Here is a 26,802-nt window from a genome sequence, read left to right as displayed (position 1 = left end):
ATAAGGATGACAATGCTAATTTTACATATTAATTTAAAAGTAATATACTTTCCAACCCTTATATATTATTGGTTTCCAAAATTAAGACACTGAATATCATGGACTAGAATATTATTAAACTTTAAGGCTGTTATAGCCATAATTTCCATAACACAAAATAAGTTTGCTTTTTCATAAAAGCTACGGCCTTTGTTACCTTGTTTGCCACTACTGAGCATGACTCCCTCATGTATTTTCATTAATGAAGTTAAATACATGTCCAGGCAATTGAGTACTTTAAATATGTTGTAGATGATGAAGTAATTTTAATAGCAAAATAAAGTATCATTGACAACTCAGTTTCAACAATCATTAATGTATTAAAAATAGTTTACGCAAAGATGTTTACAAATTAAACTAAGGCTGACTTCTGCATGTGTTGCTCTGACTTTTCCCTTTTCTATTATTATGAATAACTAGCCTTAACTGTTATATATTGCTGCTTCTATACTAAATATGACAATTTCATTGTCATCTTGTCCTCTCTCTCACTGACTTCAAATAGGGCTTTGGCACATGCTGAAGGTTTTGCTGAACTGGTGCTTATATCTACATAAAAGGAAACTTGGAATTCCGTTTTTCAGTAGGATGCCCCATTATATTTTCCAACTAATAGTAAAGTTTTTGGCTTTTTAACAGCATTCTCCAAAAAGGCGTCCTACAAACAATTGCTCACTGTACTTCCATCATTAAATGCTTTGATACCATAGTCCAATTAATTCAGAAAATAATACTCTGATGTCAAACACCTACATTCTGTAGATTCAATAGGGCAAATTAAAGATTGGCACACCAATAATTCAGGATTGATATTTGAACTTCCTTTGTTTTATAGAATGAGGTTGGACCCCTCAATTACTTAAGGAATTTATTGTGGTTTAACTAAATCTATTTTGTCAATCATATTTATCATAAATCATGAAATATCAATTGTAAAGAAAAACAAACCTGAAGTGGCATGGGATCCTCTGTAATAAATGAAATCTTGAAGTTACTGCAAACCAACTTTCCCCAGAGATCATACTGACTTGTATCGGTTGCAATACATTTTCTCACAAAATTGACTTCATTTACCACAATTTCACCTAAAACAAAACCAGAGGGAAAAAGTAAGATATTTAAATCTTCTTAAAGATAGAAACATTGTATTTTGGTGATTTCAAATGAAGTGTTCCCCTTAACCTTTTAGCATTTTCAAATGATAGGCCAGAAAACATACTAATTTGGATTTTAACATGAAAGTTGGGCAGGGGAAACCAGAACTGTAACCACCACTTATATTAGTACTGAATCAGGCAGTAATAAAAAACCCTCAGTCATGAGTGCATGGGTCCAGGAAAACTGTGATATGCCACCACTAAAGTTTTTTTCTTTTTTCCCCCCCCTTTAAAAGCAATGAGTTTAAAATGGGAAATTATAAGAATTATTTGTTTTAAAAGCCTCAGCTAAAATGTATGAGATATATGTATATTCCAGTTCTTTTGTGAACCTGCAGGATCCCAAATTGCAGAATCAATCATCAGATAGCTAACAAAATCCTCATTTGCACAACTAATTGTCTGATTTGTATTCAGATTAATATTCAAAGTAAATCCCTGAAAAAAAAGACACACAATGTGTAACACTAACACTACATGCAAATATCACTCTCCTTTTCAAAGCTTCTACCATGACCATCTGATGCATGAGACTAAAATGTTTCTCTGGTAAAAGAGGTTACTTAATATTCATATATTTTAATTCATCCAGGATACTTCCCAGACAGAAGTCTCTCAAGTACAAAGACTTTTCTAGGAGAAATTAAGCTTTAAACAAGAGGAGCACACAGAGGCCTATATAGGGTGACCAGATGTCCCAATATTGGGGGCTTTTTCTTATATAGGTGATTATCCCCCATCCCTGTCCCAATTTTTCTCTCTTGCTATCTGGTCACCCTACACCTATATATATTCAAGCAGCATTTATAGCTCACCTCTGATAATTTAACCTATTAGCATCTGAAATTGAAATTTCTGGAAGCTAAATTACAACCTACATACAGCTTCCACTTTTTACTTCAGGATGTGCCATCTGTCATTTGCTGAATCCCCACATATAAACGAAGCTCTCTTCCATAGCTGAGGAGTCAGCTGCCATAGGTAACAAGAGCATGCATATGGAAATTTAAGTTTATAATAGTTTAAATATTTTAAATTATTAAAAAATAAGTCCTAAATAGTGCATCCGGCTGATTTAATAGTGATGAAGACTAAATTGCTCATCTAGGGCTTAATTCTCCAAGGTTACCTCCAGTTGACTGATATGGGACTGATGGTGCTCAGCAGCTCGCAGGAACATGCCCCAGTTGCTCTATAGATTTTACTATTCATTACTTCATAGACTAGAGTTAAATGGTAGCAGAAATCATTTACAGAATCAGACACGGAAAGAGACCCCACTGGGTCATCCACAGTTCAGCTCCCTGGTCAGCACATTTTCCAGTATTCAGTAGTTTTAATGTTTCCAAGTGATAACGTTTCTGTGCTTCCATTACTATTCCACATCCTAATACACCTTACTGTCAAGATGTTTTCCCTGATATCCCATCTACATGATGTCCAAATTGTACTCTTTATATTTTCTTGTAAAGTACCACCAAATATCACATTAAAATGCCTCTTCATCTTTGGCGCTAACAACCTTCATATACTTTACACCACGTTCCCTCCCACACCTCCTGCCTGGATTAGTCCCTGAGCCAAACATTTTTGCTCTTTCCTCATAAGTGAATCCTTCCAGCCCCTTGATAATGTAGTTGCTCTTCTCCAAGCCCATCCAATGCACCATTATTTCTCTGATAATGTGGTGCCCAGGAATGAACACACTATTTTCCTTAACACTCAAACATGTAATTCAGAATGGCAGATTTGTACATGCTAACATTTTTCAAGTATGGTATTCCTTTAATGTTCTGTCAACTGGATTTTTTTTTAAATGTTCAATTCCTTACTGTTGTTCAGGCTTCCAATTTACAGTTCTCTTGTTATACAACTTAGTAAATGTGTCTTTTTATGAAGCAGTTCAGTAACCTCAGAGTCATCAGTATTGTTTTGCTCTTTTATTAATGGACCTCTTTCATCATTAGTAACCCTGCATTTGTAAAACAACTTCTCACGTCGCTAATGAGAACCAACCAACATTTGGGATATGCCTACTAGGTAATCTTCATATCTAGTCCTCCTTGCTTCTTCCCTCCATTCCTCACGTTTGTGCAGAGACTTTTTAATATATTAGTTTTCAATCATCTATTTCAGAAAACTCTTACATCATAAATGTAAGGCAGAAGAAAGTACATGCCAGTCCTTTTGACAGAAGTGGAACTCCCCACCCCCACACACAACCATTTTTTAATAAGGATTTTGAAGTTTAAAAACAATCAAGCGTGAAAGTTTGCAATGCACTTAACCTTTAACAAATGGAGTGTTCGAGGGACTTAGTGTAAGTCTGCACTTTTTCTTAGTGGGATCCCAAACATTCACCCTGGAATTTCATATTAAGACACTTTACCTTTAACACTTGTTATTCATTGGCTATATTGAACAACATGAAGGGTGCAATCTAAATCTCTGTAAAACAGAGGAAAAACTAACTAAAGTGAAAAAAATTCTTGATCTTATACCAGGAAACTACATTCCGCTTTTGCAAAATCCACAGCTTAAAAGATGTTTTTTTCTATGAAAGTGTCTATGATTAAGCTATTGAGAGATATTACTCTGCACATTTTTACAATGTAGCTGCTTCTTTTTCCAGTAAACAGTCACAAGCTGTTCCAGATACGGAAGAGCAGTCAACATGGTCATGTGATTTGAACAGTCGAAGTGTGATCTCAGGAGACAAGAGAGCAGTTTGTATTAACTTTGAGAGGAAGCTAGACCAAAATTACAGGGTTACCACCCATTATATATGAAGTGTATTCAAGTAATAAAAATCTACCCAAATTAAATACATGATTCACAATAACTACTAAGAAGCTTTGGGCTCTTGTGTTATTAAATCTCTACATTTTAAAACATACAATTTTAGAGAATTAAGGATTTCTGAGATTGATAAACATTCCATAAAAGCAGATGAATGAGAATCCATGAGAATTTATGTAATTGATCCATTGTATTATTACATCACTACCTCCTACATCCCACAATTGTAAAAATCAGAGATTAACAATCAACATAAATAAAATCTTAATCAATACATTCAATACCTACAATATCTAATTTTCTAGGTAAAACCAAAGATTGTTCTCAGTTAACTGTAGTTATTTAAGTATTGCACTTTTCTGAAATCACCTGTTCATTATATAAGGTAGACATGAACACACTAAGTCTTCAGATCATGTTAGATAGCTTTATTAAATCTCCGTAAACAAAATGATTTTTTTAGGTGAATGAAAAAGCAATATTGTAGTCAAGGAAACAAGTCAAACATTCTATTCCATTCTTTTCTCCTTATGCAAAAAAAATTAAACAATGCATGGATAGCTGTGCAGTGGCACAGGGGCCAGCAAAGAGAGCTGAAAACGGGAAGTTTGAATGGGCCTTAGGGCAGTGGGTGCATTTTGTGGAGTTGTGTGTGTGTCTCTCTCTCACTGGCAGGAAGTAGGGGGAAAGGCTATGACAGATACAGAGGTGGTAGTGGAAGTCACTCAAGCAGTGGAAGAGACAGTGTAGATGACTGGATGTACATGAGATCCTGGTGAGGGTGCCTCATAAGAGCTTTGTTTGTATGAAGTGCCACCTCATAGGGCTGATGGAAGAGAACATTCGAGGGTTGGAGATGCAGGTGGAAACTCTGGTTGAGTTTAGAAGGGGGTTCAAGCAGATGACGGAGCAAGGGAATGTGGATGCTGAATGGAAAAACCCAGACCGGCAGATGGAAGCAGGACCAACAAACTCTGAGGGGAGAATGCTGGGTGAGGAGAGTGGCCAATGGAAGCATATAACTGCTAGAACCCGGCAGAGGAAAAGACAGGATAGTGAAGGAGAAATAGAGCTCAGAAATGGGTTTGCGGAGTTGGAAAATGAAGAAGGGGCACAGCAGGTGGATACTGAAGGTGGGAGGGCAAGGAAGAAGAGAAGAGCAGCTAGTCCTATACAAAGAGTGGATGGGCCAATGGAGATACCGCCAGATAAGAGCCACAGGAGGATACAGGAACAGTTGCAGAGGATTGCAAAGAAGAATACTAGACGAGATGACTTGCAGCCAGAAAGAACAGGGGATAAGTCAGTGAATCACACTGTTACCAGGAAAAGGCAGGCCTATGTGACTGGGGACTCCCTGCTGAGAAGAACAGACAGGCCTTTAACCAGAGCTGATCTGGAGAACAGAAGGGTGTGCTGTCTGCCAGGTGCTAAAATATGGGATGTGGACCTGAGGCTGAAGAGGATCCTAATGGGAACGGGAAAGAATCCGCTGATTGTCCTTCATGTGGGTACAAATGACACAGCTAGATTCTCGCTGGAACGAATCAAAGGAGACTATGCCAGGTTGGGGAAGATTCTTAAGGAAATCGAGTCTCAGGTGATCTTCAGTGGGATTGTGCCTGTCCCTAGGAGGAGGACAACAAAGGCGTGACAAGATTCTGATGATCAACAGATGGCTCAGGCAGTGGTGTTATAAGGAGAGCTTTGGGATGTATGGTCACTGGGAGGCATTCATGGATAGAGGGCTGGTCTCTTGGGATGGATTTCACCTGAGTAGGGAGGGAAATGCACTTCTAGGATGCAGGCTGGCACAACTGATTGAGAGCTTTAAACTAGGAAGCTGGGGGAGATGGTTGGGAGATGCCCAGGTAATCTCCACGCCTGATTTTAGCATTGAGAGGGAGGAAAATGAAGTAAGAAAGTACACAGCAGCGGGGAGCAGAATGGACATTAGGAGGAAGGATAGTGTAGATACCAGCCTAACAGGTGATATTGGCAGTAGAATGACTGTGCCAAATCAGGTAAGGAACGTGAGCGAAGCCAAACAGCAAAAATTAAGATGTTTGTATACCAATGTGAGGAGCCTAGGTAACAAAATGGAGAAACTAGAGCTACTGGTAGAGGAAGTGAAACCAGATATTACAGGGATAACAGAAACATGGTGGAATAGCAGTGATGACTGGTGAACAGTATTTACAGGTATGTGCTGTTTAGGAAAGCCAGATATAAAGGCCAAGGTGGTGGAGTAGCATTGTATATCAATGATGAGGTAGATTGTAAAGAAATTAAAAGTGATGGAATTGATAAGATAGAGTCTGTCTGGGTAAAAATCACATTGGGGAAGAAAACTACTAGAGTTTCCCCTGAGATAGTGCTTGGGGTGTGCTACAGACCCAGGATCTGATTTGGACATGGATAGAGACCTCTTTAAGGCTTTTAATGAAGTAAATACTACTGGGAACTGTGTGATTATGGGACACTTTAACTTCCCAGATATAGACTGGAGGACAAGTGCTAGTAGTAATAATAGGGCCCAGATTTTCCTGGATGTGATAGCTGATGGATTCCTTCACCAAATAGTTACTGAACTAAGAGGGGATGCCATTTCAGATTTGGTATTGGTGAGTAGTGAGGACCTCACAGAAGAACCGGCTGTAGGGGACAACCCTGGTTTGAGTGATCAGGAACTAATTCAGTTCAAACTAAATGAAAGGATAAACAAAAATATATCTGTGACTAGGGTCTGACTTCAAAAGGGCTAACTTTAAAAAAATTGAGGGAATTAGTTGGGGAAGTGAACTGGACTGAAGAACTCACGGATCTAAAGGTGGAGGAGGCTTGGAATTACTTCAAGTCAAAGTTGCAGGAACTATCTGAAGCCTGCATCCCAAGGAAGGGGAAATAATTCAGAGGTAAGAACTGTAGACCAAGCTGGATGAGTAAGCATTTCAGACAGGTAATTAAGAGAAAGCAGAAAGCCTACAAGGAATGGAAGATGGGAGGGATCAGCAGGAAAGCTATCTCAACATGTTCTGACTTCCAAGAGGTAAAGTGGTGCAGGCCAAAAGCCAAGTAGAGTTGGATCTTGCAAAGGGAATTAAAACCAATAAAAAGGTTTTATAGACATATAAATAGGAAGAAAACAAAGAAAGAAGAAGTGGGACCATGACCACTAAGCACTGAGGATGGGGTGGAGGTTAAGGATAATCTAGGCATGGCCGAATAGCTAAACTAAAAATGGAGGCAAAGTATTTATGAGGCTAATGATGAGCTTGGGAATAGTGGTAGGGTGGCTAATGGGAATGAGAATATGGAGGTAGAAATTACCACATCCGAGATAGAAGCCAAACTTGAACAGCTTAATGGGACTAAATCAGGGGGACCGGATCATCTCCATCCAAGAATATTAAAGGAACTAGCATATGAAACTGCAAACCTATTAGCAAGGATTTTTAATGAATCTGTAAACTTAGGGGCTGTGCCGTATGACTGGAGGGTTGCTAACATAGTTTCTATTTTTAAGAAACGGAAAGAAGTGATCCAGGTAACTACAGGCCAGTTAATTTGATTTCAGTAGTATGCAAGGTCTTGGAAAAAATTTTTTGAAAGAGAAAGTAGTTAAGGACATCAAGGTCAATGGTAATTAAGATAAAATACAACATGGCTTTCAAAAGGTACATCATGCCAAACCAACCTGATCTCCTTTTTTGAGAAGATAACAGATTTTTTAGATAACAGGAATGCAGTGGATCTAATTTACCTAGATTTCAGTAAGGCATTGATATGGTTACACATGGGGAATTATTAGTTAAATTGGAAAAGATGGGGATTAATATGAAAATTGAAAGGTGGAAAAGGAACTGGTTAGTGGGGAGACAACAACGGGTCATACTGAAAAGTGAACTGTCATGCTGCAGGGAGGTTACTAGTGGAGTTCCTCAGGGATCAGTCTTGGGATCAATCTTATTTAACCTTTTTATTACTGTCCTTGGCACAAAAAGTGGGAATGTGCTAATAAAGTTTGAGGATGTCACAAAGTTGGGAGGTATTGCCAATACAGAGAAGGATCGGGATATCATAGAGGAAAATCTGGATGACCTTGTAAACTGGAGTAATAGAATGAAATTTAATAGTGGTAAGTGCAAGGTCATGCATTTAGGGGCTAATAAGAATTACTGCTATAAGCTGGGGATGCATCAGTGGGAAGTGACGGAGGAGGAGAAGGACCTGGGGTGTATTGGCTGAACACTGGATGACTATGAGCCGTCAATGTGATGTGGCCGTGAAAAAAAGCTAATGCGGTCCTTGGCTGCATCAGACGAGGTATTTCCAGTAGAGATAGGGAGGTGTTAGTGCCGTTATACAAGATGCTGGTGAGACCTCATCTTGAATATTGTGTGCAGTTCTGTCCCCCATGTTTAAGAAAGATGAAGTCAAACTGGAACAGATGCAGAGAAGGGCTACTAAGATGATCCGTGGAATGGAAAACCTGCCTTAAGAGAGGAGGCTCAAAGAGCTTGGCTTGTTTAGCCTAACCAAAAGAAGGCTAAGGGGAGATATGATTGCTCTCTATAAATACATCAGAGGGATAAATAAATACCAGGGAGGGAAAGGAATTATTTAAGTTCAGCGCCAATGTGGACACAAGAACTAATGCATATAAAGTGGCCATCAGGAAGTTTAGACTTGAAATTAGATGCAGGTTTCTAACCATCAGAGGAGTGAAGTTCTGGAATAGCCTTCCAAGGGGAGCAGTGGGGGCAAAAAACCTAGCTGGCTTCAAAACTGAGTTTGATAAATTTATGGAGGAGATGGTATGATGGGACAGCCTAATTTGGCAATTGACTGATCTTTGACTACTGGTGGTGGATATGCCAATGGCCTGTGAAGGGATGTTAGATGGGGTGAGTTCTGAGTTAATACAGAGAATTCTTTCTTTCTTTAGATGTCTGGCTGGTGAGTCTTGCTAACATGCTCAGGGTTTAATTGATCGCCATATCTGGGGTCGGGAAGGAATTTTCCCCCAGGGCAGATTGGCAAAAGCTCTGGGGGTTTTTCGCCTTCCTCCATAGCATGGCACATGGCTCACTTGCTGGTGGAGTCTCTGAACCTTGAAGACTTTAAACCATGATTTGAGGACTTCAGTAACTCAGTCATAGGTTAGAGGTTTATTACAGGAGTGGGTGGGTGAGGTTCTGTGGCCTGCACTGTGCAGGAGGTCAGACTGGATGATCATATTGGTCCCTTCTGACCTTAGAGTCTATGAGACTTGTGGCAGGGACCTTGCCTTCATATTTTTGCTTGTAAGGTGATCGCTCATGGAGAGACCATAGTTGCTTACAGGTAAGGTTAAGATTTTGTCACAGTTACTTTTAGTAAGAGTCAAGGACAGATTGCATGCAATAAACAAAAATTAACAGACGCTCACAACCTGTTGGGGGGGGGGGGTGGAGAGGAGGGAGTGGCACTGACTGCTGCTGTGGGAGCTGACAACTCCAACTCTGTCGTGCAGCTGAAATTGAAGCCAAAGAAGTCACAGAGGTCCATTTAGGTCACAGAATCCATGACCAAATTGTATCCCTTTTGGTATAGAAGGCAACTTTGCTTTTCAAGGGGAAAAATCAATGAGCCTCCTAAGTGCAGAGGATGGGTGGGGAAGATGACCTTAGATGTGGAAAACAGAGGAAGATTGCAGTTATTCATCATGGCTACCATCCCAGCTGTCTCCTGGAACCCAGAATCCACTGTGACGTTACTGGACCTTCACTATCCTGATCCAGAGAGTTATCCTGACAAGATCGGGATAGAGAGAGATGGACCCAGATATTATCGCCACCTCCACCTACTCTAGCTAAATCCCAGATATTGGACTCCCACCCCTAGATGTGTTTCCTTTCTCACACTATTTCTTCTCTTTCCTAGTCTGGCCTTTTGCCTTTTACCTAAGGAGAATTTGGTCAGGCTGGCCAAAAGTGCATATTTTGCAACACTGCAGTGAGTCTGCGATCAAAGAGGCAGATTATAGCAATGCCCTAAACAACCCAATGCTGGTACAAGTTTGCCAGCATGGCTAATAAAACCAGCAGTGAGGCTGAAGCTGCAAGTGAGGGTCAACACAAGACAGAAGTCACATTTTATATCTTTGCTTTTCCCCCCACCTCTCTTATTTTGTTATTTTTGGAAACAGAATTGGACTGTAAACAGCAGCAGCAACAACAGCTCCAATTTCAACTACTATTTTTCTCCCTCCTCCCCCCAAAATAAGACAGTTATTGCCATCTAAAAAGCTGTCACACAGGGACTTTCCTTCTAAAAGTCTCTAGCTAAAGGAAAAGGGAACACGGGATGTTCAAATGAAAACCATACTTAATACTTCGTCTTTCAAATGCTTGATCTGTTTTTCTTTGTCTATATCTTTATTAAAAGGTTACAAAGATTTTTAAAGGTGTTTGCCATGGTCCTAAGCATCCTAAGTCTCTGTACTAGAAACCCCAAACCTTGTTTAAAACTGTTATCACCTTTGACTCTCTGGGCCTACTTATTCCATCAAAATTAATACAACACCATTGGCTGTAAGGGACTTTGAGAAGACCTCAAGGGATGGTTGACAGTGTAATAAAGTTCCTCTGGTTTGTCTGAATTGGACTCCTTGCCAGCAAACTACAGGAGGATTCTGCTGGATGAGAAAGGTGTTTTAAACCCAGTTTGGGTCTCCAGTCTTCAGCTCCAAATGTTGCCCTTTTCCTTCCCCTTCCCATCATAGCAAGGTGGCCTAAAAACAGGCAGAGAGAAAGACATCACCAAGGCTCCCTGTGGCAAAACTCCTGTAGTTCATCAGCAAGGACTTCAGCTCTACTATTGTGCTTGTGGGCCAAGGGCTTTAGATGTTGCTATCTTTACAATATTCATTTGAAAGAATTAACACTATCCATAAATTATATGGAGATTTCCTCAACCAGTTTTGTACATATATTGTCATTTTTGACAATATGGCCAATGTTTAATAGGGCAAACTTTCGACTTGGTCAATTTCATAGGATTTAAATGAACTGGGTGAGAACTGTTGGAATTAGGATTGTAACAAGATTAGTAGTTGGGGTTTGTTGCATCTGACTTTGAATCCTTAAAGCTTCCATAATCAACCCTAATGTTCAGGCATTGACTCTTGAAGGGCAATAAGAGGTCTTCTTATTCATATACCAATATCTTAGCCCTGGTCTACACTGACCTGGCAATTCGGCATCAGTCAACAGGAGTTACACAAGCTGCACAAAGTAGCTTGCATAACTCCCGTCGACTGCTGTACTTCACTTCTGTGCGGTGTCTTCACTGCACTGCACCGACGGGAACTGTGTTCCTCTCGACATAGCACTACGCTACTTGAGGGGGTGGTCTTACTCAGTTGACTTCCTGATCGATTGAGCGGGTCTACACTGACCACTCAATCGATCCAGAAAGATCGATCTGGCAGCAGCGACTTTGCCACTGTCAGTATAGACATACCCCTATATGTTATTTTTACAATTTTGATGCATGAGATTTTAGGGTGCTGTTTTATGGCTGGCAGCTCAAGGAATATGTTGAGCAGGTAGAGAAGAGAGACAACCAAATACATTCTAGACCTCTGACTGCTCACTACAGCAATCACCAAGGCCTCCTTTATATAGCCATTAAACATAGTTCTATCTAAACCAATTTCTAACGGTTCTACTGGCCTGGGAGGACAGAAATGGGGATATATTTAAAAAAAAAACAACTAGATATAGATGTATGAACTGAATTTTCCTGATTGTAGTTCAGGTCCATGATCTTAGTTTCAGAATGAACAATACTGTGTCTATTTCATCATGTATTAAACAGATCTGAAACTACTTCTGGAATGCGGAAGCAGTTTCATTGTGTAAAGGGCATGCCTGACTACTTGCTTAGTACCATCATTCTGCACGTACATTATGCCTTTCACTGGAGTTCTCAAAGGACCTTACAAACAAAGTCTCACAATCACCCCGGAGTGGTAGGCATAGTTTCTATTTTCCTGATGGCAGTACTGGAGCATAGTGAGATTTATCAACTTTTCTCATGTGCACGGAAAGTTTGTGACAAACAGTAACAGATCTTGGATCAGCTAACTCCCAGACCTAAGCTATACACAGACTACAATTACTGAATTCAACAAAAACAAAAAAAACAATCCTACTAATAAATTTCATGCCCCCAAATCCTCTCCTCTCTATAGTAAAACAAGTTTTTCAGGGGCAGTCATTTTACCTTCAGCCAGGAATAATATCTGCCAGCTGGGGAGATATCATCTACATTATAAAACACAAGGAGAATTGAGATATGAAGTACAGCTGATCAAAAAAGGAACCATACAAAAAGTGGAAACATGGACAAATTGCTAAAGATGAATACAAAAGAATTGTGCAGTCCTGTAAGGACAAAATCAGAAAGGCTAAAGAACAAAATGAACTGCACCTAGCAAAGGACACAAAAGACAATCAGAAGATTTTATGAACACATTAGGATCAAGAGAAAGTGAAGTACAGGTCCTCTATTTAGCTGAGATGGAGGGCTAATAACGGAGGACATCCAGAAAGCGGAGGTGTTTAATGCCTGTTTTGCTTAAATCTTCACTAAAAAGGTTAATTGTGACCAGAGGTTTAACAATGAGGGAGAAAGAAACAAGTCAGAACAGGGAAGAGACAGGTTAAAGATTATTTAGAGAAGTTAAATACATTCAAGTTGTCAGGGCCTAACAAAATTCAAGTCATGCCAAACCAGCCTAATTTCCTTCTTTGAAAATGTTACTGGACTAGTGGATGGAAGGGGAGGAGGAGCAACAGATATGATACACAGTCATTTTTGTAAGGCTTTTGAGACAATCCCTCATGACTGTCTCATAAGCAAACGAGACAAATGTGGTCTAGATGAAATTACTATAAGGTGGGTGCACAATTGTTTGAAAGAACATACTCAAAGAACAGTTATTATTGGCTTGCTGTCAAAGCGGGGGGACCATATCTAGTGGGGTCCCACATGGGGTCTTTGCTGGGCCTGGAACTTTTCGATATTCTCATTAATGAATTGGATCATGGAAGCCAGAGTATGCTTATAAAACCTGGAGATATCAAGCTGTGAGGGATTGAAAATACTTTGAAGGACAGGATTAAAATTCAAAATGATCTTGATAAATAGGAGAGTGGTCTGAAATCAACAAGATGAAATTCAATTAACACAAAAATGCAAAGTACTTGGAAAAAAATCAAATGTACAAACACAAAATGGGGAATTACTAGCTAGGCAGCAGTGCTGCAGAAAAGGATCTGGAGGTCACAGTGGATCACAAACTGAATATGAACCAACGATGTGATACAGTTGTGAAAATGGCTGATACCACTCCAGGGTGTATTAATAGGAGCATCATATGTAAGACAAGGGCAGTAACTGTCCTGCTTTACTCAGCACTGGGGAGGCCTCAGCAAGAGTACTGTGCCCAGTTCTGGGTCTAGTTCATGCTTTAAGAAAGATGTAGATAAACTGGAAAAAATCCAGAGGAGAGCAACAATAAATGATAAAATGTCTGGAAAACCTGAACTATGACGTATGGTTAATAAAATGGGGCATGTTTACACTTAAGTCCACTCACAGGCTTCTTTTCTCAACAGTCTTCCAATATGTTAAGGGCTGTTATAAAAAATATTGTGATCAATTGTTCTCCATGTCCATTGAAGATAGGACAAGATCTAATCAGCTTAATCTGCAGTGAGGGTGGTTTAGGTTAGATATTAGGAAAATCTTTCTAACCCTAAGGATAGCTAAACACTGAAACTGGCTTCCAAGGGAGGCTGTGGAATCCCTGTCACTGGAGATTTTTAAGAACCAGTTAGACTAACACCAGTCAAGGATAGTCTAGGTATACCTGGTCCTGCCAAACTGCTGGAGGCTGGACTAGATGACCTCTCATGCCTTACATTTCTATTAAAATGGCAAAATAACTTCTATGGAAGGACTGAATGGTATCTTGAAAAGTTCACATTATAAAATAAATCAAAAGCTAATTTCAATTACTATTTAGCAATTAAAGTATGTATGCGTCAGTATCCTGGTAGTGCAATAGCATATTTAGACGGGTATGTTTAACAAGATTTTTTAACTAGCATAATAGTTTATATTTGTTACAAACATAATGGGCAAAATATACATGGATCTGAAGACAAATTTAAACTGAACAATTTCTTATGTAAGAAAGTGAAGTATTCAGTAACTTAATTATGAAGCTAAACTGAAGTCTTCAAGCACCTTCAATCATTAACTGCCTTTTTCTAGTTCCTTGCTGGAAAGTAGAATACTAAAATAGTCTGGGTTTATTAGCATGCTCTAAGCATTTAAATGTAAATTTCCTCTAATCCACTTCTAAAGGAATCTTCTATTCAGCATGCTCAGTAGTGACTTAATTTTTTCCCTTTGAAGTTCTGATGAGATTCTACTTGTGAACTCATGAAGTAGTTTTTAAAGGTTTTTTTTTTTTTTTTTTTTTTATAAGGGAATTGTTGCGAGCTCTTACAACATATTAGCAATGTATTATCCTTTGCATAAGATCAAATACAGTGCAAAAAGAAAAACTTCAGAAAATTATTTCAAATATTTTCCAAATAAAAATCCAGTAATTTCTGCAATGGTGAACAGAACTCCACACACTTGCATGATATGGACTTCAAAAATGAAGTTAAAAAACAGTGTCAGCTGCTACACCTGTGCTGAACTCCTCCTGCTAACTGATAGTTTTACCATCACAAGTTATTTTCAATTATTATTTTAAAAAGGGGTAGACGAAGGACTAAGATTCTAATCCTGGAATGTGATCTAATGTCTAACTAAAAAGTTAATGGGATACCACTTGGCCACAGGGGGCCTGTGCTAGTGAACTGCATTGTGGAATGTAAGCCTATTTAATTGGACTATATTTGTGAAACAGTTAAATGGACCATACAGAAAGCAAATTTAAAGTCAATTTTCTTTCAGTTGTTAGATGTTACTTATAACATATTCAAACAGTGCTACTTTTAAGATCAAATATCCTCTATTCTAAGATACTTACAATCTAACAGACAAAATACAATATAAATTATGGAAGAAGTGGTTGCAATGTGGCAGAAAACTAATGAGATCATACTATTTATTAAACAAGAGCCATGGGTTTTAAACAAGAAATCTGAAGGAGAGGGAGGACACTAGACACAGGAAGGAGTTTTAATTTTAGGGTGGCAATTTTTAAGGCTGCATCATAGCAAAATTCAGCCTTTACCTCAGGACACACAATCAAAGTTCAACACCCAATACCTCTTTTAGCTGTTTGACTTCCAGGCGGCTGTATAACACAGTCAAAATAGAATTAGGCAGGGAAAAAAAATCATAAAATATTTAACAGATCTTAGCCCAGTAGTCACAGATGCACTGGATCCCGCTTCCTTTTAATGGGGCCAGTCTACTTGTGACTCCTCAGCTGCCTTCTGAGTTTTAAGAGTGGGCATCCAGGCCATATAAATGGGAAAGCCCGGACAGCCTGAGCTGGCAGTATGAATTGCATGTGATGCATTTCTAACACCAGTGTGTGTAATCTGGGTAGATGTTGGAGAAATGTCTGTCAATTTAAGAGTGAAAGTGTTAGATCTGACAGTTTGGTCTGAAGTCAAGGGAAATAGCAAAGATAAGAACACTGGAAAAATATATGAAGAATGTTGGGAATTAAGTGGACGAAATGCAGCCTGACCCGATACACTCCCTCATGCTCTTTGGGTTTGAATGTGGATAAAAGAGTTAAGTGAAAGAGAACTAGAAAAGATTAAAATATAATTATGAGGCAGTAAATTATATCTGGAAAATCATCTTTGTGGATGTAGATTTAGAATCATATAATAAAATAATGGGAAAGAAAGCATTGTCCTATATGACAGATACAGCTGGACATGCACAAGTCCAAGTGGCCAGATGCAATGCATCTGTGGGAGTAGGCTGCTGTGATTGCAGACACTGGCCATTATCTCTGAAAACTCATGGCAATTGGAGGAGGTCCCGGATGATTGGAAAAGGCAAATATAGTGCCCATCTTCAAAACAGAGAAGGAGGAGGAACCAGAGAGTTACGGACTGGATAGCCTCACCTCAGTCCCTGGAAAAATCATGAAGCAGGTCCTCAAGGAATCCATTTTGAGGCACTTGGAAGAGAGGAAGGTGATCAGGAACAGTCAGCATGAATTCACCAAGGGCAAGTCATACCTGACCAACCTGACTGCCTTCTATGAAAAGGTGACTGGCTCTGTAGATGTGGGGAAAGCAGTGCACAAGATATGCTTGACATTAGCAAAGCTTTTGATACAGTCTCCCACAATATTCTTATCAGTAAATTAAAGAAATATGGGTTGGATGAATGGTCCATAAGATGAATAGAAAGCTGGCTAGATCATCGGGCTCAACTGATAGTGATCAACGGCTCGATGTCTAGTTAGCAGTAACAAGCAAAGGGCCCCATGGGTCAGTGTTGGGGTCGGTTTTGTCAGCATCTTCATTAATGATCTAGAGAATGGGGTGGATTGCACCACACCCTGAGCCGGGGGAGTGATGGATACCATGGAGGGTAGGGATAGAATACAGAGTGACCTGGACAAATTGAAAGATTGGGCCAAAAAAAAAAAAAAAAAAAACAAGACAAAACCCTGATATGGTTCAGCAAGGACAAGTGCAGAGTCCTAAAATTAGGACGGAAGAATCCCATGCACTGCTACAGACTGGGGACCAACTGGCTAGGCAGCAGTTCTGCAGAAAAGGACCTGGGGGTTACAGTGGACAAAAAGCTGAATATGAGTCAACAGTGTGCCCTTATTGCCTTCTTGGAACTTGAAGACTGAATGTACCATTTAGACCAGTGATACTCAGACTGAAGCTCAAGAGCTGCAAGTGGCTCTTTAATGCATCTCCTGTGGTTCTTTGCAGCACATGATATTAGAACACTGTGTGATTTAATTACTAACCAATCAGGATGCTTTTACTATGTTATAACCAACTGTAGTTGATAAAAATACTACTTGTTCAGTCTTTTTGCTGTGAGAACGTGTGTTACATATATATTATATATATATAAAAATAATGTATATATAAAAACCAAAATATTTCCCATCAAACTGTTTAACTATGAATATATAGTACTCTAGTAAATGAAACAATGAATTTACACTACTGTGGCTCTTTTGGGTATTGTTGATTGCTGATTTGGCTTGTGAACCACTGGAGTCGGAGCATCATTGATTTAGACTATTCTGGTGAACTCTGGATTATGTTTGTGGAACTTCTGTTATTGTTTATGTGCATGGGGATTTCTTTTGTAAAAGGAGAGCCCAGCAAGGGCTATTCATACACACTTGGAAAGCCTTTATGGACTTATGTGGGAACCACTGAAGGGAAAACTGAGGAAGGTACACCAGTCACGCTGTGACTTTATTCTGGAGGCTGCCCCAGGAGAGGCCAACTTGTCACACCCAGATTCTCAGTAGTATCAGGATATCAGAAGCTTCCCTTTAATAAAAATGTTACCTGTTGGGAGGGTACACTAGCTAAAAAGTCTGATTATGCTATAGAAACTTCTGTACATTTTCAAGTAAATAACAATCCATTATATTGAATTTACTGGTGTCCTTCACATTTGTATTAAAAAGTATGTTTGAAGTTAAATATACTAACTCAAAGCAAAAAAGCACCCACATTTAAATGTTCATGTTTCATTTCTTCTTTTTTTGATGTAGTCATTAAATACACAGCTATGAAATGAGTACTACATTTAAAGAAGTCACCTATCACACATAGCACAAGCCCTACTACATAAATCTGCTTTCTTTCAAGTGACATTAAAACAGCAGCCCTTGTTGAAGATGTACTGCACATTTCAACCACTGCAATCACACATGTACAAAAGAGGGATTATGGGAAGACTGTACAAACAAAGGGTGGGATAAAAGCCAATAGCTGCAAGGTTTGAAAGTGTATGTGTATATCTACTTTTCCACAGAGTGCTTTCCAAGTGAGAACTGAGGAAAGCTATCAAATAATTGAGTGACAATACATCTGGGTACAAAGATGAGCTTACATTAAAATTTTTCTGTTTTGCTAAGGAGAGTTCTCTGTAGTCTTAGGAGCTGCGTCTGCTCTCGCTAGTTTTACACTACCTGAACAGCGAAGTGAAAGCAGAAGCAGGCCCTCAGTACCACAACATTTTATTTGCTTTCCATTTACAATAAAAAACCCACATAAGGCCAAATGCAAAGGATCTATAACATACAAGGGTCTCTGTACAAAGAATAAAATCACAGTATATTAAGTGTAACCAGACTCTGGCATGCTCAGCTGACATGGTTACATAAGCAGCATAGTTTAAGCTCATCCACAAAATAGCACATTTCCCAAAACCATGGGAAACGTGATCCAAAACCATTACCTTATACTATTACGTGTATGTATTCAGCATACTCGCCAGTGCATTCTAGAAAACATGGGCAATAATACCATAATGCTTCAGCTGTCAGGACCAAAGAACAAGTGACTGTGTGTCTTTCACATGGTACTAAACTTTGGGATGTCCTCCTGTATAAGAGACTTCTGAAGCCAGACTATTTAGCTCACTTAAAGAAGCAGGGTTAGGCATTACCACCAACACAGCTGAAGAACAGTTCTGTGTCGAAGAATCATGGCATAGATCCACTAACAGACAGGCTCAAAAACATGGTACACTCACTTGGTTATAAACCATGTGTCTGTGTGAACATGAATAGCTTGTGGAGTCAGCCATGTGACAACCAGACTACAAACTTACTAAAGGTTTCATCCTGTACCAGTGAAGTCAGTGGGAATTTTGCTATTGACTTCTATGCTGTGTTTTTGGGGTCTGATCCTGGACCAACAGATGAGTCAAAAAGGCCTGCCCCCCCCCTTTCTTCCTCCTCCTGTAGCAGAGTTGTCTAACCAGTACTATTACCACACCCTTTATAGCACTGATACAGACAGGTTCTGGAAAAATTCAAGTGCTACCTAATTTGTTTTACTTAATTTATACTCTATAATTTTTTTTTAAATAAAAGGCAAGCTAAACAGCCTTCCTTAGCTAGATTATTATGAAGGCACATTTCTAGAAGCCAGTTATTAAGTTTTGTTCATTTACCTGGCAGCAGATTATTATATAGAAGCAACATTTTAAAGGAATTATTACAGATATGGATATATAGTGCCTAAGTGAAAAAATGGTGCTGCTCCTCTTAAATAGAGAAATGTTCATTTTCACTTCACTATAAAGAATGTGTTTCTTAATAGTTAATTGTAGACTGTAGACTAATTGTAGATGTTGGTAACCACACAAAATACAGACACTGTTCCTCCTCCCCCTCTATATATGAGTGACAAAAAAGGATCCAGAAACTAAACTTCCTTTTTAGCTGAGGAACTCAGAATTTCCATCACAATTTTATTTTATTACAGACAACTGCTACTTAAATTAGTCAGATTTTAAGCACAATTAGAGGGTGACAGAAATCAGCACATAAACCTCCACTGATCCATTTAGTTTTTTGCAGTATGGACCAAAGCCTGACCCTCTCTCCTATGATTTTAAAGGAACTTATTAGCCCCATATGTCCCTACACAGAGAGACTACGCCAGCTCAATTCAAAAGATGGTCAGGCTGATACAGAAGAGTGGCTCTAGACCAGCAGATAGAGCTGGGTGGAAAATGGTTTCCCTCCACACGTGGAAAACATACATAAAAAGGGAATCATGATACTGACATTCTTTGTAAAGCACTCTTACATCTATGTAAGAGCTGGATATTATTAGTCAAAGTTTTCTACAGAAAGACATGTTCTGCAAAAATTGTTTTTATTGAAAGCCCAACTTTCCATTGAAAAAAAATTCTGATGGAAAATTTCTGACCAGTCCTACCAGTGGAGCTACTGAAAGAAGTGACGAGCTAATGTGAATTAAGGGACTGCATGGGGCAGCAGGAAGTTGTTTGTCCTGCCCTACGCTCACTCCAGTCAAAGCTACTGTGCTTCTGAGACTTCTCTAAGTTCTGCAAAGGGGTGGGTGGGGACCAAAAAAGACGACTGAGAGGCTAAAATGGTTTGTGGATGGGAATCCTGGGGGATTGTACATTTGCTCATAACCTCTACATCTTCACTGCCCTAGGATGGAGATCTTTAGCCCTGAGGGGCCTACCTTCCCCATCAAACAGCTCAATTTCAGAATTGTCAGCTAGGTCTATGAGATGGTCTATCTTCACTTTCATCAGTTTTCACTCACATGGTGGAATCTCGCACCCAAGTCTGAAAGCAGAAAGCTTTCATTCACATGACTCTCCAGTGTTCCAACACTGCCATAATCCTTGATTCAGCATCCAGTGGAGGGGTTAGAGATCAGCAGCTGTATAGACATGAATGGCAACTACTGAGCAGGACATCTGTAATCTGTTTTACTTTCCACACCAGGAGAGCTTGGCTGAATCAGGAAGGTGTTCAGGGTTGCATGCCAGGGAATAGGCATGGGCTTCAGAAACTTTCTTTAATGTACTGAAACTGTAAGATAGGTCATTCCCTTGAAAGGGGAGCTCTAAGACTTCCAAAACATGAGAAAAGCCACATGTTTTGTAAACTCTCAGATTCCTGCTTCTCCCATTGACCTGCTGCATGTCTTTGGGTAAGTCACTACTTCTATCTGAGCTTCAGTTTTCCCATCTGAAAAGTTGGGATAATAAATCTTACCCCCTTTTTATAAAGCACTGTGAGATGTGCAGATGAACAGAGCTATGTGCGCAGTAAGTATGTATCTCACCATTTGGATAGACCATAGTGCTGCCTTTAAGATGTAATTTTACCTCCTGTAAAAACAGAAGAGGACCTTGGTTTTCATTAAGTACTCCTCCAGAAAGCACAACTTGGATATTATAGTTTCAAAATTAGGTATGATATTGTCTACAAAAGAAAGATTTAAAATCTTCATCCACACCAGGGGTGGCCAACCCACGGCTCACGAGCCGCATGCGGCTCTTTGGTCATACAAATGTGGCTCAGGGCTCTTTGCATGCCGCTCTTTGAAATTGACAGGCTTTTCAGCAGAGGGTAAGAGACCAGAGCTTGTCAATTTCACTTTGACAAGGGGCCACCGAAATTGACAGATCAGTGCGAATTTTCAGGGGGAGGGTAAGAGACAAGGGGAAACTGAAAAGGTAAATGTGGCTCTTTGCGGCTCTTCGTCCCTGAATGGTTGGCCACCCCTGATCTACACAGTATTTTTAATTTTACCATTAAGAAGTGGAGTCACAAATGGAAGATGAACAAACAGCACAGGAACATGTATCCATTTGCCTGCATCCTGGCGAAACGCTATACCATGATTTAGACTTTACGCAAAATATAGAACAGACTAGATGGGAGCAGAAAGAAAGGTCCTGGGTATAAATATGAATCAAAACTTTTTTTAAAAATCCACTGAGGTCTATTGTCAGCTTGCATTGTTCTGTTGCACAGTGTGGCTGATAATTTATCTAAACATAAGACAGTTGGTATAACACTCAGGACACATTTCATATACTATACAATTTAAAAAATGCTATAGAGTTTCTTAGTGGAACAGCAACTAGTGTAACTAATTCCCTGACGATTGCTTGTAAGCAGAAAACTCACACACAAGTTTTACTCTAATATACAATTTGTAAAATCATTAGTCATAACTACAACTCTTTAAAAGGAAGCCAGCTAATATCCTATTAACTGGGTATGTTACACCAGGGACTACTTGCCAGACTACTTGCTGTTTCTCTACTTTGCTTATTAAAAATGTTTAAAATGTAACCTGTTCAGACAGAGCAATAAACTAATAAAACAAAAGGAGGAGAAACTGTTGCTGAGGCCAGTGCTCCAAACAATTGTGGCAAGCATTCTTGATCAAGAAACAGGATTTGAAGAACATAGGGGAAGGTAAAAGAAAACAGATTTTAATTCTGAATACAATTACACATGAAGAAACTTTAAAACTTAATATGAGAATGAAAACACTCTGAGGCCATAAAATGATTAGTTTTCCACTATCTACTACTACAGTCTCAGTGTAACAGCTCTCCCGGTTTTAACTGCAAAACTCATGATATTTTTTCTTAGCGCTCCCTCCACCTTCCTGAAGTCATGCGATTACACTAAATTCTGAGTTTTCATTTCAAAACAAAAAGGGCAAGCCTCCTGGTGGCAGAATAAAAGATGAAAAATGTGAATTCTAGAGACTCAGTTGATTTATTTTTTAACAACATCTCATGATTTTTGAATGCTTGAGGTTGGCAATACTGCAGTCCAGTCATGGCACTCCATCTTCCCTCGACTCTCCCCGACTCCCCCCCCCAAAAAAAGTTTGAAGACAGGATGAGTATTTCACCAAACTTCTAGCTTTGGATTCTAGTTTCTGCTAAGTCAACTGCTTTCTCAAAACTATTATATTTTAGGAATTAACAGTTTGAGACACCAGCTATTTGCAGTTGTCAGAATTACTGAGATTAATAATTACCCGTATGTATATAGTTTCATATCAAAGGATTCTAAAACAACTTACTAACTATACATCAGCCTTCAACCCCTGAAATTCAGCTCCCCTGGGGTAACATACAGTGACTTTTTTAAACAGCACAGGCAACATTATATAACAATTATTGTCAGGAAATGAAGAATACCACATTCATTGATTGCAAGGGGAATGCAAGTAAAGCAGAATGTAATTAAACAAGTTTGAATTTGGCCACAAACTTGGTTTTATGTCTCATGGAGAAGTCAACACCTCTAGCAGAACAGAGTGCATGTGTTGAGTTCCAGTTCAATGTCTTACTCATAACACTACACTTCTCTGCCCTCACACCATGCTGGGGTACTAATTTGAAATTAGCTCAGACCAATTACAGAACAGTTTTAACAAGGTATAAGTGATTTCCTGAAAAAATGCTTTTAATGCAGAAGGATAGTGACCTCAGGAAAGAATAGCAGTAATGGGAATGAGCAGGCAAAATTCTCAACAATTCAGAGTACACAAAAGCCTATTCCCCCATGGAAAAAACATAAACTGAATTTGTCCTTAAACAAACCAACCCTACATTTTCATTGTTTGTTACTGTAATGTAACATGAAGATGTTGAATAACAAAGAACTTTTAACTGTTTTCTACAGATAAACAACAATCTTTGCTGTTTGCATTGTATCTAGGTTTTATAAGACCCAAAACAAGATCCTATACTTTCTTTCATAAGATGATGCAGTCAATCAGTATTTATTCATTCAGCTAAAAATAAGATACTGAACTCTAACCAAAAAATTTTCCCCACTCCTCACAATTTGAGCTCATTGAACTTTATCTCAATACATCACAGCATGCAGTAGTTAATACTGCTTGATGATTAACAATAGTCAAATGCCAGGTAGTAAGCAGGTGAATAATTAACGTAGACACGTGGAACAGTTACTTATTAATTCTATTGTTCACTTGGAGGGTTGTAATGATAATCATAAAAATGTAGGGCTGGAAGAGAACTCAAAAAGTCATCTAATCCAACCCCCTGCGCTGTGGCAGGACCAAGTAAACCTACATCATCCCTGGCCGGTGTTTCTCCAACTTATTTTAAAAAGCTTCCAATGATGGGGACTCCCCACAACTTCCCTTGGAAGCCTATTCCAGAGCTTGCCTAGTGTTATAGTGTTATTTTTCCTAATATCTAACCTAAATCTACCTCAGTGAAGCTTATGACCACCATTTCTTGTGCTATCTTAAATGGACATGGAGAACAACCGATCACCATCCTCTTTACAATAGATGCTTACATATTGGAAGACTCATCAGGTTGCCCCCTCAGTCTTCCTTTTTCCAAGACTAAACATTCCAAGTTTTTTTTTGGTTTGTTTGTTTTTTTGTAAACTTTCCTCATCGGTCAAGTTTTCTAAACCTTTTATCATTTTTGTTGCTCTCCTCTGGACTCTTTCCAATTTGTCCACATACTTCCTAAATTGTGGTGCCCAGAATTGGACACAGTACTCCAGCTGAGGCCTGACTAGCACAGAATAGAGTGGGACAATTACCTCCTGTGACATACAACATACAACACTCCTTTTAATATACCCCAGAATCATATTAGCTTTTTTTGTAGCTGCAACATATTGACGACTCATTCAGTTTGTGGTCCACTATAATGCCCAGATCCTTCGCAGCAGTACCACCCCCTAGATAGTTATTCCTCATTTTGTAGTTGTGCATTTTATTTTTCCTTCTTAAGTGAAGTATTTTGCACTTCTCTTTATTAAATTTCATCTTGTTGAATTCAGACCAATCCTCCAATTTGTTAAGGTCATTTTGAATTTTAAACCTGTCCTCCAAAATCCTTGCATCCCAGCTTGGTGTCATCTGCAGATTTTATAAGAAATCTACTCTACTCCATTATCCAAGTCATTAATGAAAATATTAAGGGACCCCACTAGATATACCTTTCCAATTTGACAGCAAACCATTCATAACTACTCTGAGTATGGTCTTTCAACCAGTTGTGCACCCATCTGATAGTAATTTCATCTAGACTACATTTCACTAGATTGCTTATGAGAATGTCATGTGGAACTATGTAAAAAAAAAAAGCCTTACTAAAATCAAGGTATATCGTGTCTACTGCTTCTCCCGTCCACTAGGTCGGTAACCCTATCAACAAAGGAAATTAAATTGGTTTGGCATGATTTGTTTTGGACAAATCTACGCTGACTATTCCTTATAATCCCATTATCCTCTAGATGCTTACAAATTGATTGTTTAATAATTTGCTCCAATATCTTTCCAGGTATTGAAGACAGGCTGACTAGTCTATAATTCTCTGGGTCCCCTTTGTTTTCCTTTTTAAAGATAGGCATTATGTTTGCCCTTCTCCAGGGACCTCTACTGTCCTCCAGGAGTTCAAAGATAATCGCTAAGGGCTCCAAGATTGCTTCAGCTAGTTCCTTAAGTACCCTAGGATTAATTTTATCAGGCCCTGCTAACTTGAATACATCTGACTTATCTAAATATTCTTTAACCACGATAATGTCCCACTAAAATAAGTGATACTTTAGATCATCTATTTTTCTTATCTATATTTAAAATAGATACGCCACTTAGATATGTTCTAGCAAAAATAATCCCTCAAAAGCAAACAAGCAATGTTTGCAATCGACCACCATACTTACTGCTCTAATTAGTAATGAATAGTTTGTGATTTGAGTAACATCTATAGTATAGTAGGCTGATGGAATTTTTAATGTCAGATCAAGATTTTACAATTACACATTTCTCGGCAGTAATACAGCTAAATCAAAAGTTTTATTTTCTTAATAAAAAGTGGTACAAGCAGTCATACATCTTGGATTGTGATATAAACTACTGATTATGAAGAATGACAAAAAACTATTCCTTCCTTATAGACTCAGACTCATAATAGACTCTGAGGTCAGGAGGACCAATATGATCATCCAGTCTGACCTCCTGCACAATGCAGGCCACAGAACCTCACCCACCCACTCCTGTAATAGACCCCTGACCTATGACTGAGTTATTGAAGTCCTCAAATCATTGTTTAAAGACTTCAAGGTACAGAGAATCCATCAGCAAGTGAGCTGTGCCTCATGCTACAGAGGAAGCGAAAAACCTCCAGTGCCTCTGCCAATCTGCCCTGGGGGAAAATTCCTTCCCAACCCCAAATATGGCAATCCAGCTAAACCCTGAGCACATGGGCAAGACTCACCAGCCAGACACCCAAGAAAGAATTCTCTGTAGTAACTAAGAACCCACCCCATCAAATGTCCCATCACAGACCATTGGCATATTTACCACAAGTAGTCAAAGATCAGTTAATTCCCATCATATCATCTCCTCCATAAATTTATCAAGCTCAGTTTTGAAGCCAGCTAGGTTTTTTGCCCCCACTTCTCCCTTTGGAAGGCTATTCCAGAACTTCACTCACACTCATTTGAAATAGTATTATTATGGATTAGAATTTCAAACTATTTCTCAGGTTCAAAAAGCTTAGAATCAGATAATGGATATTCAGGAAGAGAAAAGGAATGAAGGGCTGCAACCCAGGTCATGCAGGCAGGACTAAGCACAGGTGCAAAGGTCTGCCCATGTGGATCCAAATACAGAATCGGACACTAAATCTGATCATCCAAAAAGAGAAACCCTTAAACACTGTCACCATGGCTATCAAATTACTGTGACTACCACTTCCAGATAAGCAAGTAAATATCAAGGCATGAGTAACAAAACAAATGCCTACCTATGTTTAGTTAGTTTCAAGAGTCAACAACTAAACAAAATTAGAATCTCTCTCAGACAAAAGTCAGTAGATTGTCTTATTGAGTTACAAGCTGCACTCCTTAATTACTACATTAAAGGTAGAATAAATATTAGTATTAGTCAAAAAGTAGATAGAAATGGAGTTATATGCATGCTGCTAATCCTACAAATACTACCAGAGTGAATAGAAGGCATTAACAAACAAACAAAAAAACAGACAGAACAATCTATGTAGACAACTGTCAAATCGTTGATTAACGTTTACCTGGCAAAAGTACTGGTTCCAGTTTTTTAATCTTGGGTTCTGGGATTATTTTGTCTTCAACCTGAAACACAATAGCAACACCACAAAAAAGTAAACTATTCATAAAATTAAAAATATACATGATTTTCTGATTTTATTTGGACAACTTTTTTAGTTTAAAACTTTT

The 26,802-nt window shown here is 38.9% G+C and overlaps 1 protein-coding gene across 1 annotated transcript in view; it reads right to left on the bottom strand.

The window, feature by feature from the left end:
- MTMR10 (myotubularin related protein 10) overlaps positions 1 to 26,802 on the bottom strand; it is a 57,591-nt gene that overhangs the window by 29,022 nt on the left and 1,767 nt on the right. The window contains exons 2-3 of the mRNA XM_067534552.1: positions 26,637 to 26,697; positions 988 to 1,124 (exon numbers count right to left, since the gene is read on the bottom strand). Coding sequence (XP_067390653.1) covers positions 988 to 1,124; positions 26,637 to 26,697 — 198 coding nt within the window. The remainder of the gene's footprint in view (positions 1 to 987; positions 1,125 to 26,636; positions 26,698 to 26,802) is intronic.

This window comes from Emydura macquarii, unplaced genomic scaffold, assembly GCF_026122565.2.
Source record: "Emydura macquarii macquarii isolate MOO-44397 ecotype Brisbane River unplaced genomic scaffold, CSIRO-AGI_Emac_v2 contig_3451, whole genome shotgun sequence".
Classification (NCBI taxonomy): domain Eukaryota; kingdom Metazoa; phylum Chordata; order Testudines; family Chelidae; genus Emydura; species Emydura macquarii.
This window is presented reverse-complemented; position numbering and strand designations above follow the sequence as displayed.